Consider the following 18599-nt stretch of genomic DNA (forward strand, 5'->3'; position numbering starts at 1 on the left):
AATACATAGAAAACATCCATGACTCAGGAACAAATATTTGTGCTCATCACACAAATACATGCCCTTGCCGGGATTTGAACTCGGGACCATCGGCTTCATAGGCAGGGTCACTACCCACTAGGCCAGACCGGTCGTCAGCAATGATTTACATTTCTTTGTAACACAATAGTTTTTGTTTGATATATTAAACAACATTGATATATTTTTATAAATTTTTCAGGTACTAACTGACGTGGCAGTGAAAATGCGAGTGACTTAGCGTCTCACCATGAAGACCGCGCACCTCGTGCTGACACTGACGTGTGTCATCTCTTTCACCTGCACGCATGCCAAAATAGGTAGGTGATCCTGTTCTAATTTATAATATTAAATTCTTATTTAAAATATATGTATATAATAATAAATCCATTTATTTACGACCAACTTGGATCAATTTGTGTTAGTGACAGTTTTTCTTAAGGCTAATGTTAGTATATGCATAATTATTTACTGCCTAGCTAACTACATACAATTATTGTTTCTAAATAAATAAATAAAAGCTGATTTTCTTAAAGAAAACTAACTGAAAGAAAATCCACCCATCTACTTATTCCTGCGCACATGGATCATGCTACATGCAGTTATTTATATACAGGCCATCAACCCTGTCCGCAATCATGGTCAGGATACTATTAGGGCTGGCCCGTACTCTGCGCACCAGGGATGCGCACATCGTGGTGTAGAAGCAGTCTACCCGCGCTTCTGCGAACATCCCTGACCCGCTACAGAATCTGGGCAACCCCATCAGCACCGCGTTTTTATATTGAACGCGCAGAGCCTTGTACCGTTTATACGTATAGTCCGCCCACAGGCTGTTTGTGTAGAAACTAGTACAGTATGCTCTGAACAAACTGACTTTGACTTTTTTAGAGCAGTGACCAAACCTGCGGGCTATCATATTCGCTCTGACGGACAACGCTCTGCGCTCGCGCTCAATATCGGCATCATCTTTAAGGTCAGCGTTCACCAAATGTCCTAAATATTTAAATTGATCAATGAATTTAATTTTGTCATTGTATATTGTCCCGAGTGGTATTGACGCTTCGTTAGTCCTTAAGCTAGCACCCATTCAGACTTTATAAATGTATGGAGTAGTGCAAATGGAATCGCGCCTTACCTGAGCGTTTTTTCTACATTAACGGCTTGATTCGAACTTTGAGATACGTCAAGAGTTTTCTAAAGATACGATATGAACTGGATATGAAAAGTGACTTTTTTTTTGTTTCAAACTGACACTGATATATCTAATCCATGTCGTTTATAGGATATCTGGGAGTATATAATATGAAATGCGGCAGTACTAATTAATACGTGTATTTCACCAATCACGACCGGGAGACAACTGAGGAGCGAGCTATGCGTCGGGCCTTCCGTAGCCGCGCGGAATGCTGACAACGCATAGCAGTCCCTATAGTCGTCCCCCCCAAAAAAAATTTTTACAAAAAAATTTCCAAAAATAATCTTAAAGATAATACAAAAGATATCTAATTATGTCTTTAAATTGTCAAACAATGTGAAAAAACCAATAAATGAATCTAATTTATTTTTAATTTTATTGTGTCTGTTACCACTTATCAATTTTAAATTATATCTGACTGTACTTTTAATTTAAATAAAAATGTGCCTCGTAAACAATACCGCGCTGCTCCTACCTGGAATTCAAGAGCGAGCGATAACAGAACACAATGTAACATGATTACTTACGTTTATTAAGTACAATGTTGTAATAAAGTTGACTCTAGAATAGGTACAATGCATTGTAGGTAGGTACTCAATACCAATCTTAAAATAGAATTTCATTGGCTTAAAACTAAAATGATTTTAGCACAATAATTTTGACACTTATACACACAATAATAATCCGCACTGCACTTTAAACCTTTAAAAATATTTGTTGAGGCTGACTTGAAGTGGCCTTAACTCCTGAAGTCAACTGATCCTGTGCCAGGACCTGGACTCGTCTGGTGAACCATTTGTTCATCTTCCTTTTGCAACTACTATAAAAGTAGTACAGCAAAAATACTAGTAGAATTATAACAATTACTACTAAAACAATACTAAATGTATTCAACTGGGTAGCTATCCCGGAAACGTTAATTGATGCTTCTGCCGTCAACGTACTTGATTTATCTGTATTATCCGAATCTTTCTTGCTACCGTAGTTACCCATAATTAGTTAGGTATTATATGTTTCGCTGCTTAAAGTGAAGTGCAAATTGTTCTGAATATTTTCTAATAAAATCATGCACTCTAAATTACATGTTGTTACATTAAAATACTTAATTGGAAAAATATAACCTACTAACTCTGATTAAGTTTATTCATCACAAAATCGAACAGATTTCTTAACCATCCGACCACTACGCGTCACATAGGGTGCGACGCTAGGCATAGGCGGAGCGATTCCGCTACTCGCTTGTGGTGTACTTGGAGTAATTCTTTTTTGTGATGAATTCACTTTTTCATTTAGTAAATACGCAGGTTTTAACCTGTCAATTGACATATTTACTTCACGGTCTTCCAATTGAATTTTGAAAACCTTGTCATTCCTTGAAATTACTTTATATGGCCCTTCGTAAGGCGTTTGTAAGGATGTTTTTACAATTCGACGAACAAATACATAACTACAAGTTTTAAGGTCAGGACTAACAAAGAATTTGTTATTACTACTATGATGACAATATGGTCTCGGTGTCAAATTCCGTATTTACTCTTTAATTTTACTTAACATGGAATGTGGTTCAGTTACATTTCTATCGACATTACAAAAAAATTCGGCTGGTAAACGTATGGAACAACCATAAACCAATTGAGCGGCACTAACACCAGTATCCAATCTAGGTACTGTACGGAGACCTAATAAAACGGTGTTTAGCTCAGTAACCCATGAGGTACTATTAATACGCGCTTGCAACGCTGCTTTCAAAGATCTATGCCAGCGTTCAAGGACAGAATTACTCTCCGGGTGGTATGGTGTAGTTCTAAGCTTTTCCGTTCCTATGTACTTCATTAACTGTCGGAAAAGGTTACTTTCAAATTGTTTACCTTGATCACTAGTTAAAGTAACTGGACACCCGAATCGCACTATCCAACCGTCATATATTGTTTGTGCTACTGTTTCTGCCGATATGTCCTGTAATGGGAACGCTTCAGGCCAACCGGTGGCACGGTCTATTATAGTAAGCAAATACCTACAACCTTCAGATGACGTTGGTAAAGGTCCGACCAAATCTACATGTATGTGCTCGAATCTGTCTACCTCTGGATACTTACCTGGAGTCGATTTGGTGTGTCGCGCGACCTTGGATTTCTGGCATGCAACGCAGGTTTTGGCCCAAAGACCTACATCTTTGTTCATGTTTGTCCAGAAAAACCTGTTAGAAACCATCTTACGTGACGTTCGTACACCTGGATGACTTAAATTATGAACACTTTTGAAAACATCGCGACGAAATTGCTCAGGAATGTACGGTCTCGCATTACCTGTAGAAAATTCACAGTAAACAGTATAAGTGCAATTAGGCAACATTATCTCTTTAAATTGTAATTTATCATTTTGCAATAAAGTTTTTAACTCGTCATCATTTTTCTGTGCCTTCGATAACATGAAATAATCGATCGCAATATTTTGAAGAGCAACAGTCTCTATTCTAGATAATGCATCGGCAACTACGTTGTCCTTACCCTGTATATGTCTTATATCAGTAGTAAACTCACTTATGAAAAGTAACTGTCTTGTTCGTCTAGGAATCTCTTTGTTACTGTCGCTATTCAATTTACTAAAAGCATATATCAAAGGTTTATGATCTGTAAAAATAATTAGTTCTCTGCCTTCATGCAGATACCTAAAATGTTGTACAGACAAATAAATAGCTAGTAGTTCTTTATCGTAAGTACTGTATTTCATTTGTGCAGAAGTTAGCTTCTTAGAAAAATAAGCTAAGGGTTTCCAATTACCGTCAACATATTGTTGTATAACAGAACCAACGCACGTGTTGCTAGAGTCTGCAAATAAAGAAATAGGTACCGTGGCAAGTGGGTATGCTAGCATAGCAGCATTTTCTAAGCTAATCTTACATTGTCGGAACGCTTCGTCAGCTTCCTGTGTCCACACTATAGGTGTTTTGTCGTTGCGTTTAGCTTTGTGAATGTACCTAAGTAATAATTCTTGATGTTGTACAGCGTGTGGCAAATGTGGTCTATAAAAGTTAATCATGCCTAAAAATGTTCGCAACTGATTAACTGTTTGCGGTTTAGGATAGTCTTTAATAGCTTGAACCTTACTTTCCAGTGGTCTAAAACCTTCAGTTGATATCTCGTAACCTAGGAATTCTAATTTCTTCTCTTTAAACGTACATTTCTGTAGATTGATGGTGATACCAAATTCGCTAAGCCTTTTAAATAATTGTTCGAGATGACCGTCGTGTTCTTCCTCTGAGAGAGAAGCAACAAGTATGTCATCTAAATAACAATACACAAAATCAAAATCTCTTAAAACGGTGTTATTCATAAAACGCTGGAAAGTCTGGCAAGCGTTTCTTAGGCCGAAACTCATTCTGGGAAACTCGTACAACCCAAACGGAGTCGTAATGGCCGTCTTCTCCACGTCTTCAGGATGTACCATGATGTTATGATAAGCTCTACGAATATCTACACAAGAAAATATGGACTTACCTGCTAGTAGATAGGTGAAGTCGTGTACTCTCGCAATAGGGTAACGATCCGGTTTCGTGACCGCGTTCAGAGCTCTGTAATCGCCACACGGACGAATCTCTCCATCTTTTTTAGGAACAATATGCAAAGGACTAGACCACGGACTCTTAGATGGCCTGCAAATGCCCATCTCCACCATTGTTTGAAATTCCTTTTTTGCTTTTTCGTACCTATCAGGAGGCAGCGGTCTAGTTCTTTGATGTATCGGAGGCCCTGTCGTCTCTATATGATGATAAATATTGTGTTTAGGTGCCTCGATAAACGACAACGGCTTTAAAAGTTCTGGGTACCTGTGCAACAAATGATATGCCTTGTTATCCGTACTAATTAAATTAATTGATGAGTCAGTATGGTTTATGATCGTACCAATTACATAAATACTTGTCAAATTATCAACTAACTTTTTGCCATACAAATCCACAATGAGTCTATAATTATGCAAAAAATCTGCTCCAATAATAGGTTGTTTAACATCACATACAATAAAATTCCACTTAAAAGTACGTCTCAAATTCAAATTTAACGTTAATGTGACGTATCCATATGACTTAATCTCAGTGTTATTCGCGGCGTATAACTTTTTAACGGATTGTAAAGAGTCTTTCGCAAATTTAAAGTTTTTTGGAATCACACTCACATTTGCGCCTGTATCGACCAAAAATTTAAAACCAGAGTTTCTATCTATTACACTAAGGCGATAATTATTTACCAAGGTGCAGGGTTCCGCCGAAAACGTCTGCACGGTGTCTAATTTCCCGTCGGCGACTGTCCTTTCCAGCTGCATGGCTGCACGCACTTATTGGCCTTGGTCTTGTATCGGTAATGGTAGAAACACAACCAATCAGGGCTGTTAGGGGTCCTCCCAGAGCGGCTGTTGTTGCGTGAGCGACTACGTGCACGTCCCTGGCTGCGGTTCCTCCTTCGGCTCCTACCTCGTCCACTAGAGCTGGCTAATTCACTGATGCGGCTGTTAATCTTCGCTAATTCCGCCGTTATAAAATCATTCGATGAACTTTGGCGCGATGTTGTCTGAATTGAGGCGACTTCATTCGGTTTAAACGTCTCCATGACCTTGTCGGCAATACTTGCGAGGCTTTCTAAGTTTTTTGATTCTGCTGACGCTACGACTGCCCTTACCGATGGTGGTAGATGACCTTGCCAAAAATAGATTAAAGTGTCGTCCGGAATTTTATCACGCGCAAGGTCACGCATTCTCCTCATTAGCTGAGATGGTCGTTGCTCACCCAATTCCATGTCTGACATCAATTGCTGTAACCTCTTCGCTTCTGTCTCCTCGTAAACACTAAGCAATCTGGCCTTCAGAGTATCGAATTTGTTCTCACTAGGCGGCTTCTCAAGGATATCCGCAACTTGCTGAATTGCTTGCTTTCCTAATTTTGCGATGACCATATTGTAGTTTGATTGATCACCTGCCTTTTGTTGTGCTAAAATAGCTTCCACCTGCAAAAACCATAGTCGCGGCTGGTCCTGCCAAAAATCAGGTATCACGCGCACTCAAGACGATTACGAATTTAACTCAACCAGATCCCCATAAAATAATTATTACTTAAGTCTGTATGCAAAATAATATTATAATTCACTGCCGTAAAAGTTCAAGGTGCACTCAATTAATGTTCATTCGGGGTCACCACTATAGGATATCTGGGAGTATATAATAAGAAATGCGGAAGTACTAATTAATACGTGTATTTCACCAATCACGACCGGGAGACAACTGAGGAGCGAGCTATGCGTCGGGCCTTCCGTAGCCGCGCGGAATGCTGACAACGCATAGCAGTCCCTATATCGTTTCTTTAGAAATTTTTTGACGTATCTTAAAGTTCGGATCGGGGCACTTGGGAATATTTAACAAGAGGAATATCGGGAGAATATAAGCAACAGCACAATATTATACCGATTCCGTTTAATTACTATAGTATTTAGATGGCAACTCAAACTAAATGTCTAATTATCCTGCTTTAGGCAGCCAAAGACGTTGTTTGATCAATCTATCAAAGTCAATATTATTGACTTGCTAAGCACTTAGATAAATATTGTAGATACAAACATTAACTGATAAATATTGGTTAGTAAATTGTAAAAAAAATTGTGGGTCAATATACGCTTCATATCATCAACAGTAAATAAGTATAACAATAAATAAGTATGTTGAGGCCTTTAAAACAAGTACCTGCCGGTATTTGCAGTCAAAACTAACATTTTGCATGATAAATGCAATGGAAGTAGAACTCGAGAAATTTAATGTTGGATTTTTTTTGTGGTGGTGGAATGGTGCTGGTGGAATATCCACCTTTTGCATGATACATGCTGTAAAACTAAGTTATGGGAGAGGGAAGTGGAGCTCAAGAAATTTAATATGTGAATAATAATTTTTTTCATTAATTTAATAAAATAGCAGTCAATAAGGAACTGAAAATTAGGGGAAAACTATAACTATGGATCAATTATATTGGATCTGTTTTATAATTATTCTGCATAACTTGATATTGTTTCAAAATTAACTGTAACATTTACTTAAATAATATTGAAAAAAAAAAACATAAAAACCGGCTTTTTTATTGCACACAACTGTATGTTTTCTGTTTTTTTTTTTTTTTTTTTTTTTTTTTACATTTATGCAGTTTGTTTATATACGAAGACAATATCTACTGTTTTCTTGGAATTTCAAAAACTATATTAATTAAGCAACCCTTACTTTTTGTTACTTCTTAGGTACCTAAATCCTTACTGGTAACGATTACAAATATTCTTTACGAAGGAACTAACCTAAAAACTCACGGATCTGTTCGGAAAGAGAAGAGTCGTGGAACGTATTGGGCTCCATACATTCCACGACGACCACGACTCTTCTCTTTCCACACAGACTCTACCTTTATATAGTGAAGTATATGTTCAAAGCTCACGACGAATATTCAAGAGATTATCTGAATGGTGTTTTCGCTTTGTTAATTTTGCACAATTGAATTCGTTAATACTAATACCCACGCCACGCCAGTCTAGTGCAGCGTAATTTATAATGCAAAATGCTGCTTTTTCACTAGCGTAAACAACTATTTACCTAATCAAGCAACACTAAAGTTCAAATTAGCATAACACCTATTTATTATTGTATTACTATATATGTTGCCCGTAAGTAAACATGCTAGATTTGAAGTGTTCTCGTGAAATTAAGCCAACAGTTTCAAGGGTTCCGTGTTTGTGGTGTAAGTTACATGTACTTGGTGGAGTAAATGTGAAATTGGATTTCAGTATGTACATATACATACCAAATGTTTTTGTTGGGAGAAGGTACATTGGAGAGGAAAAGCACGCCCTCATTTTTCTGACTATATGCAGCTATATCTATATGTTTGTAAGAATAGCTTTAAGATCCTATTGAAGTAAAGGTACTTTTTTAGGGTTCCGTAGTCAACTAGGAACACTTATAGTTTCGCCATGTCCGTCTGTCTGTATGTCTGTCCGTCTGTCTGTCTGTCTGTCCGAGGCTTTGCTCCTTGGTCGTTAGTGCTAGAAAGCTGAAAATCGGCATGGATATATAAATCAATAAAGCCGACAAAGTCGTACAATAAAATCTAAAAAAATAATTTTTTTGAGGGTACCTCTCCTACACGTAAAGTGGGGGTGAATTTTTTTTTGCTTCAACCCTATAGTGTGGGATATCGTTGGGAAGGTCATTCAAATCTAATAGGGGTCTTCAACAAACATTTATTGATAAAGTGAATATATTCGGAGATAATCGCTCCGAAAGAAAAAAAAAATGTGTCCCCTCCCCTCTAACTTTTGAACCACCATTATTTTTGTCCAAAACATATGAAAAAAATCGTGGAAGTAGAGCTTAAGAAAGACATTAAATGAAAACTATAGCGGGCATGATAAGTTTAGCTGTTTTTGAGTTATCGCAAAAAGTTTCCCCTTCATAGTAAAAAGACTTCCTTTAATTAGGTACTGATTATGCAAATTTGCCTATTTGTTTAACTCGCGTGAAAGGTACCGTTTCATCCCTTGGTTAACAATTTACTATACTTTAAGCTCCAGTTTAGCTTATTGTGACGGAAGAGTAACTACGGAACCCTACACTGAGCGTGGCCCGAAATGCTCTTAGCCGGTTTTTTCTATTAAATTCTATTTCGGGATAAAATGTTTTTCACTAACTAAATCTTAACAGATCACTTTGATTTTGATGTAGATCGCTTCAGCATAATATATTGTCAGTTTATAGGTTTTGCTTTAATAAAAAACATGCAAATATAAAAAAAGAAATATCTATAAACCTAGTGGTTTATTGTGTCAATAACATACTAAAAAATCATGCAGAATATTTAGAAGTGGAAAAACGTTTTCTCTTTGTATACTTCCCTCTTAAAAATAGTAAATCCATTATTATGAAAGGCATTTTTTAAATACATATTTTTGTCAATTATCAAAAAACTTAAAGTTTCAGATGCAGTTTTTTCTAATAACGTACAAGTTTGACGTTATAATATTTGTCTTCTGTATTTGTATATAAAACTATGGCTACGAATACGCTTATTATGAAAACGCTTATTAGGAATAGCTCTATCTGATTTAGAACCCACTAAACTGTTAACTAAACCCGAACCTATTAGCAGAAATGCAACGGTTGAGAAATCTCATTGCTGAGTAAAGGTAGACAGGTACCTATTCATTAGGCCAAGAAAGCGGTTTGCTAGTATTGACAAGGTTTCCCGTGTAATCATCATCATTAAAGTAAACGTATTGTTGCAACAACGGAAGCCACCTACCCTCTATCTCTTTACCGTTAAGGAATTGTATCTTCCATCATCAGCTCTGCAACGAGATGATGACTACCAGGCGCAAATACCTAAATAGCTTTACGAAGTATATGAAAAACGTTAAAATTGCCTATAAAATTTTAAGAATACCACCAATTTCTCAAGGATACCATCATCAGATCCTGACCTGATGACTATGGGACCACCTGGGAAGTATACCCTATCAAACAAAAAAAGAATTTTGCAAATCGGTCCAGGCATCTTTGAGTAATCGGTGAACATACATAAAAAAAAAACCGACGAATTGAGAACCTCCTCCTTTTTTTGAAGTCGGTTAAAAAGGTTTTAGTTTTTAGTTTCAAATATGGTCCTATTCAGTATGCAACTTTTCATGTACACAGAAAATAAAGCAAAAGCATTTGTCGAGTGATTTTTAGCTTGTCCTTCAATAGTACCAGCATATTACTTATCTCTTCGGTGGAGTATACCCACAGAGTATACCTGTTACTCCAAGCACATAAAACCGTACGAATATCTCGTTTCAAAGTTAGTTTACGTAATAGAGTTCTCCTTGTGTGTGAATGATTTGTTAGAATCGTTCTACCTTTGCCCTTTGTGGGTCGGGTATCTGACGTATTTATCATTCTGACTGAGGGCTGGGGTGATGCCTATTGTACTGTCTAGGGCGCTGTTACATGGTTGCGTATAGTATTGTATCCTTCCTAGTTATGTTCTATAAATAGGAATCTTAAACACTCTCTTATCTTATTCTGTATATTCTCAAATTTTCCTGAAATAAGAAAATATGTATTGGAAAATGTTTTCGATGCATGAGTATTCTTAAAAATATGTATTTGCAAAATACATTTTTTTCCTTTAATCGTTTGTATCACCATGACTGTATGTTTAGATAATGTTTACGGAAATATTCACGGAAAGTGGATTACTCTAAACTCTAACGCCCACTTCTGGTTGCGTCCCCATACCACAACACAATATGAAACAGTCCCAAGTCCTCCTACATCCTCGTTCACATTCGCTGTCCCTTGGATTAATCAGATAGTCGGGTTAGATAAACAGACATTCGATTTCAAATTAAGATGGATAGATCAATTGCTTGGTCCAATATCCGGGTAGACAATGGTATTTGTCGTTTGTTCCGACAAATGGAGCTCCTTGTCGGATAGCTTGTGTTTGAAAGCTATCTAGGATGATGGGTAAATGCAAAAATTCCTGACCATTCTTTGCTTTAAGGGTTATTTTTTTCAGTCCGGGTAAAAGCTATAAAACGCTGTTCACTCCGACTCTAGATAGATGAGGTAGCGTCAAGTTAAGAATTTGGAGCTTTTTTGACACTTTTACAATATCTTCAACTGCTACAATAGTTAGGCATAACTACGGTGATTTATGTATTTTTTATGGTACTCGTGCATTTTCTTTCGGATAGCGATATTTGACAGAAGTTTCGCAAAGCTACAGTTTCAAGCTGTTATATTATTACACAAACAGAATCGGCTTTTGCTCACCAGCATCTGTTTGCTTTGTTTATGTTAACGGCAAAGGTACCTGGAACTTGATTTCCTAACGGTACCCCCATAAACAATCAGCTTTATGTTACACATGCGACAAGTTTATCCGCCGTCAGTTGATACAAAGCAAAATAACACCTAACGTAAATTGAGAAAGACTAATGAAGCGGCAACCTTAATCAGGCCGTGAACAACGTTATGTGTGCACCTGGACAAATTTGGATGCCAAGTTGATTCATGCTAACTGCTACGATTTGTGCATAGGTCGGGGCGTATTTAACCGCAAATATAACTTGGTGGCATATAGCTCGATGAAATGTGAAGGCCAGCGGTCGGCAACATTTTTCCCGCAGTTGTATTACCAAACTGTATTATGGAGCAAATTCCTGTCGCGTTCTCTGTGGCTTCAGACCAAGGAATACTAAACAATAAGCGAGAATCAGGGTTGCCTATACGAGGTCGTGACCGCATCAATATTTCATGGTAATAGTTTACGAAAATATCTACGGTGAGAATATCTAAAGAAAATATCTGTCCACCTGCGTACTTTTTCTACTGTGGAATATTGGTATAGTTTAAAGTTTAGAATAAAACAAAATAGAATCGAACTTAATTGCTCTCATGTTGATGTACAAGTCTTAAGGTACAAATTGGAAATCGGCGACGTGTCGCGACCGCAGACGACAACAATGCAGACTTCGTATAGTTACGGCGATAAAAAAGGAATTTATTGTTACACAACACAACTAAATGCCCTTTCCGGTATTCAAAACCGGGACCATCGGCTACATAGGCTGGGTTATTACTCACTAGGCCAGAATAAAAATTAAATTAAAATTATGAAAGTTAACAAATGAATACATTCCAACAGCCAAGAAAGTTAAAATTTTAAAGTTTATGCAGCCACTGTAATGGACAATACACGAAGTCTACGAACCACGTTTGGGTTGTCATTGTGTGGTAACCAACACGTGTTGGTTAACACCCACCGTTAACCGAGCGCGAGACTGAAATCGTGCCTCATAACGAATGCGAAATGACACCTATAGTTGGCATGACAGGCCAGGCAACTCGTTCGTACTTATCCGTACATGTATTGGCGCGAGCGAAACGCACAATAACTAAATGACATCATTCAGATATCATTCTGATGTCAGTGTACGTTCGAATTGGCCTGTAAAACGAAATATTGCCTGTTAGTGAGCGATGAGAATCACAGTTGTAGTCCACAGAGAAGGCTTGAATTTTAACTTTAATCAGCTAATGATTTATTCAGTGAATAGGGCACTGGGGCACCATGAATGACGAAGGGCGAGTGTTGATTCCCTTTTCTCCAAATAGTAAACAAGGACATGACATATATTATGCATGTTTGTATCTAGATAATTATATTATGTACCTGTAGCTCAATTCCATAATAGAATTTAATCATTAAACAAGTTTTATGGTTTTACTCACTCGCGGGACTTGTTTCGGAGAGCCTAGCGGCCCGATTCGAAGAATGGTTAAGGATTTTGGAATAGTATTTTATGCAACAGTTGTATAAGAAGGGTCAAAAAAGGCGAGTGGCGTGAGTTACAATGTGAGCCGGAGCCGAAGGCGTAGGCGAACATTGTAAAGGAATACGCCACGAGAATTTTTTGACCTACTTATACAACGTTGCATACAATATTTTTCCTACGAGTCAACAAAAATAAATCTTAATTTAGGTAAACAAATTACAGCAAAAGTATATAGCCAAGACGCGCGAGCATGCCTTGTTACGCGCCCGGCCCGCCCCGGGCCGCGGCCGGCCGGTCGGCGATACCTCCTCGTAACTCATGAGGCCCTGGTACTTGCTACTTGCTAAATAAATTTTTTGGACAGTTTTTTCTCAATTTTGGCCACCGTAGCCTACGGAGACTAACAAGCAACGCTAAGCGGTCTTCGTAGTCTATGGGTGTTGCTATATTACGGGTGTCACATGCGTGTTTCTGACTTATGAAGTAATTATTTTTACTATGCAACCAAATGAATATTTTGTAAGTTGGCATCAATGCACTTAGTTTAAAACTGTATTCGTTTTGGTTTTGTTAGGTTGGTAGCCATTAATCGCAGTAACGTTATAGCGTATAAAAGCACAAGAGCTTTTATGAGGAATAGACAATATAGACTTTTCTTGAAATCTTTTATGTATGTTCTTATATTCGTGTTAATGAATGCATAAATGACAGATAACAGTAGAGGAGTAGGAAAAGATATTTAAATGGTCGATAACTAAACGACATGTCAAATTTGACGTTTATTTCGATTCCGCTGTGATCCCAATAAGATCTATCTACGATATTTCTAACGTCAAAGTGACATTGGTTGCCCGAATCGAGCTGCTTCTGTCAATTATACGACGTACAAACGATATCTAAATGAGAACTTATCTAAACCAGAACTTATCGTATCTCATTCTTCGAATCGGGCCGTAGGTCTCTTACTCCGCGACCTATCTCGTCCTAACGTTACCGCTGCTCATGCACTGTTAGTGACCTTGGCTCTCCGAAACATATCGCGCGAGTACCTAACTAAAAATACGCGAGACCCGTAAAATTACTTAGCTATTAATTAGCTTAATGTCAATTCCACAATGGTTTTCATAAAGTAAATCTTTAGGTAATATCGAGAATTTTTCCACTATACCTTATCTTAAATGTTTAGAGTAGCAAGAAAAATCTATCTAGTTGCTATCTTCTTGCAGGCAAAATTCGTGAAATCACACACACCAATTAATGTATTTTATAATTAATATTGAATTTCTTATTTGAAAACACTCAAAAGCGAATAATATTATCAACATTAAAACCTAGATAGATCGATGTTTCACCCTCATTAACATCTGGTTTGAAAATTAAATCATACCGCGAAAACTCGGACAAACTAATTATTTAAAAAATGTACCCTAATATAATCGAATCGTCATTTTCATACATCCCTATATTGTTTTCATAGAAATAGCGCAAGCCGTTTCTGAGAAATTACCTAAGAATGCAAATGTATCTGAAAAATATATTTGCCGCTACCGTACGTCACTTTTAACTTTTAACCTAATTTGATATGCAACTATATGCAAATTCTTGTGAAATTTGCTCATATTTGAACAAACCTGTCAAGTCTTACGTAACTTCACTAAGTAACTTTTAACTTTTTTATGTATAAAACATTAGAAATTAGTCTCGGGTATACGTAGACTAGTATTAACTGTTTTTTTGATCAATTTAAACATAACAAAATATCACTACAATGCAATGTAAAAGATAATGTAACTATTATTACCGCAAAACAAACAAAATCTTACCTAAACCACATAATCTAAAACGGAAAACAAAATCTGCCGAACAAACTAAACAAGTTGGGAGCCAAAATTGCAATCTTCGTGAAATACCTCACTTGCAATATTCCGTGCTGATACCACCCTTTGAAAGTGGGGCAACGCGGGGAAGGAGAACACATAAATCAGGCCGTGGCGGGTGATTTTAAATAAACGTTCTAAACTACATTAAATTTTATCGCACGCTTAACATATGCCGTTTACATTAATAATGGCAATGAAAGTGAATTGGATTGTACGAGTATAGTTATTGATTGCCGTTATTTATTATTATGTCGTTATATATTTATTATGGACATGTTCATTGGCTTTATTTTTATTACAAATGTGGATCTCTGGTTTTACCAAACCATGGGAAACTGAAAGGAATGTATGACATTAGCAATGTTATATGTAAAATGAAGTTCTATAGAAATCACAAATAATGTAAACGTACCAATTTACATTAGCGCTGAAATCTTTATCAGTTCTAATAATTTTCTTTAAATAAATCTTGAATTTTATAAAGAAAGCCGTCGTCGAGTTATAGGTTAATTCGTCAATTATATTATGTATATATTATGTATAAACACAGTGATGCGACATAGGGATGTTGAAACGTTTGTTTGTACGAGTATATTATTTATATTGAAATATTAGATTACGCTACCCTGCCATTTATTTCTGCTATCAAATTTACGATCTAATTTCGGATTACATTGTGTTAAAAATCGTCTTGTTCACACACAACACAGCACACGCTAGATAATTTAGGCTGCTAATCACAGGCTACCTCTTTGTTGAGGGCGCGAGTTGATTGATGATCTACTCGCGCCTACACAATTACAATTTATACGTGCGTGTGTTACACTGGGTATACACATGCCGGCGAACCAACTTCGTTTGTTATGCGAATTCTTGTGAAATTAGCTTATATTTGAACAAACCTGCGAAGTCTTACATAATTTCTAAAATCACTTAATTTTATATGCAAATTCTTGTGAGATTAGCTTATAATTGAACATATTTAAGTGGTAATTTCACGAAAGTATTAGAAAATATGCGCGAGAAGTTATTTATTTGACCCGGTTGTCAGATAGTATTGTCGGTTACCGATAAGGGCGATTGCTATTCTATCCGTATGGCAGTAACATTTTATTGAAATCTGACAATAAGTTACGTTTTGTTTCAAAATGACATACTTATATATGTTACTTTTATATGGCTATCGAAATTTATATGACCTTGAATTGATATCGATTTGATCTAATGTTGAAGTAGAAAAGTCGCAATAGATAACCCTGCCAACTTGCCGGTGTTGCGGTGTTTTGTCACCGAGATTCGTAATAAATAATGCAACCCCATCTAGTTTTGGCTTGAATATATAACAATTTGCATTGACGAGTAGTTGATGCCTGTACAAATAAAATTACCTACAGTCTTAAATAAAAGCTTGAAGTTATTCGGTTTAAAATATTTACTACATCTGCACAGGTTTGTAAATAAAACGGTTTAGATATTGGTATAAACACGTATGCACGCAGCTTTACACTACTGGTTGTTACGTATATCAGACTAGCTGGCTTTGGACGTTTAAATTAGGGATATGAATGGTTAGAATGTGCTTCTATGGAATAATCAAGCTTTGTAATAACACTGTCTGTGTATCTCCAATCGATAGATACGGCATCATTAGTTTAGATATTGTTGTTGTGTTCAGTCTCAGCCAGCCAGTGACTTACGTAACTATTGGCAAGTGTACACACATTACACGAAATAATTGGCTCACTTATTTCGACGTTATTATTGAACATATGATACCTAAATAAATAATTAGATACAATCGTAGACCGCTAAAATCATAATCCTTCCTTTTGACTTAACCATAGGCTTAACTCCAAAATAATTATGCGTTACAAATTGAAATAGATGTCATATACTACTGAAGAAAAAGAGACCAAGCCCTCCGGTGGACAAGACCGGAATCGAACGGTCGTCTTCAGCTTACGCGGTAATAAAATAAATAAAATAATTTGATTTATTCCCTATTAGTAATTAAGTTACGTAAACTTAGATTTACGTGATTGCATTGTAACTCTTTGAATTAAAGCTGTGTGCACCTATTATATTAAAAGGACACTGTAATGTACTGTCACAGAGTAATTTATGTATTAAAGTTATATCAACACGATATCTGTTAAAACCTAGTTTTCTGACAAGTAATCTGTTCAAGATTCATTATTTGTATGAATAAGAAAATTGCATACCAACTGTACCTACGTATTTTCATAATACCTGCCAACAATAATTGAAAAAATAATGGCTAATAATATTCTTTATCGTCCCATCTATAGCTTATAAAGGACAAAAGATCCTATGGAATGAAATAGGAATAAAAATGCTAGCTAATTAAAAAGCGGATTATCTAGATAGTTCAAACAACACTCGAATGAAAGCTCTCAGTTTCTCAGTTTACTTTTTTTACAACTTAAATGTATCGGTTCAAAATCGGACCACGGGTCTCGCAATAATCGGTGAACATAAGTACATAAAAAAATAACCACAGCCGAATACAGAACCGCTATTGGAAGGGGAGTCGGTTAAAAAGCATATTTACAAATTTCAAACCTGTCAGCCTACAGCAATTGTAATTTCTATGCGTTTTCCTTGTCCCATTGTTGACTTTGAATGAGATGCTGGTTTGGGCCAATGCCATTCATCTGTGTCACCTCGTGGGCCAGCCATCTTGAATAATGTATGTTCGCTGTGAAGTATCATATTCGGGAGGAAAAGACTGAACTTTATTTATACAGGTTATGTGATACATTTTGTGATTTGGAGTTTCATAAATGAGTATTTTAAATAAGTACATATTTCTTTTGTTCTGTGGCGATAAGGAAAATATTATCAGCGTATGCGATAATCTCTGCCATGCTATCGACACGCGCTGATAATATTTGCTGACCGTCTTATGTTTCATAGCCACGAAGGCAGTTTTAATTCTACTCGATTACGGCAAAGCAAAAGTAAGGTAATTATTTTGACCGGTATAAATATATGTGGGTTTGTTTGTATGTTCATCTGTTCCCTCATAACTTCTCAAGTACTTACTCATTTTAATTTGACAAATGAGGTGTCATTCAAGTTATCATGACTGTCCACTGGTTATATATGACGTTGAAGACACACTAAGTTGAAGACGTCGCCCTCTAGAGGTCATAAAGTCACGTACTAAAAAAGGAATTAAGTAATGAAGCAATGTTGTCATAGTAAATAGGTATGTACTTGTACACATTGTTAGCTTTTGCTTAGGCTTTTTGCTACGCTTTGCTTGCATGCACCCTTTAAAACATTAATTTCTCGGATGAAACGAATTTTGGACCCGCAACTGCTTTAGATTCTCTCCGCACGTTTCTCGACTACGGCGAAACAAAGGAGGCTCGTGTAATTTGTTTTACCACTATGTGTGGATATTAATACATGTGTGTATAATGGTGACTGGCTTCATGGTAACTAAAATAGCCATGCTGAATGGCTATTTTAGTTGCCATAGTAGCCCGAGCGTAGCCCGTCGTGCGGGGGACGCTGCGCACGCTCCAATAACGGGCACCTTCGGCGCCCTCATGCATCATACTAAAATAGTCAGACGTAGCTCAACGTACGGGGTGGCTACGCGAGATCCAATGCCTGATGCCGAGTCATAATATAAGAGTTAGGCGCGTAGCCCGTCGTAACTCACACTATAAAAGTCGGGCATAGCCCGACATACATGGCACTCAGCGCGCGATCCTGTGCCGAGAGTCGAACGTAGCCCGACGTAATGCGTTTTTTGCTATCAGCTTAAACTCATATTATTTCCCTAAAAGAAGCAGGTTATAACAAAACACGTGCTCATAATTTTTTTTCATGTTCTCAAACATATGATCAAACCAGTAGTTAACTAGCAATTGGCTTGAACAAAACTCTCTACAGAAGTAGGGTTGAGTCACTTTTGAGTACTTTAGAGGACAATTTCTCCAAATATGTTGAGATTGAGCAGCTAGAAAAATACGTGTTTGTTATTTTAGACTGCTTTCCAGTCATATATCAAAATAATTTTATTAAAGTCGGAGCCGGTTAGTTGGGTAGCTTTTCTAATAGGTAATGATTTGTTAAATACATGTGAACCATAAAATGTGCCTACAGTACTCCAAATATGAAAATTTA

The 18599-nt window shown here is 36.8% G+C and overlaps 1 protein-coding gene across 2 annotated transcripts in view; it reads left to right on the plus strand.

Annotated features, from left to right (window-relative positions):
• Positions 1-18599, plus strand: part of LOC133520474 (acid sphingomyelinase-like phosphodiesterase 3b) — a 107066-nt gene that overhangs the window by 53438 nt on the left and 35029 nt on the right. For both annotated transcript variants that reach the window (XM_061854906.1, XM_061854907.1), the window contains one exon: positions 221-338. In XM_061854906.1, the coding sequence (XP_061710890.1) occupies positions 269-338 (70 nt within the window). In that variant the 5' untranslated portion in view covers positions 221-268. The remainder of the gene's footprint in view (positions 1-220; positions 339-18599) is intronic.

Source organism: Cydia pomonella, chromosome 8, assembly GCF_033807575.1.
Source record: "Cydia pomonella isolate Wapato2018A chromosome 8, ilCydPomo1, whole genome shotgun sequence".
NCBI lineage: Eukaryota > Metazoa > Arthropoda > Insecta > Lepidoptera > Tortricidae > Cydia > Cydia pomonella.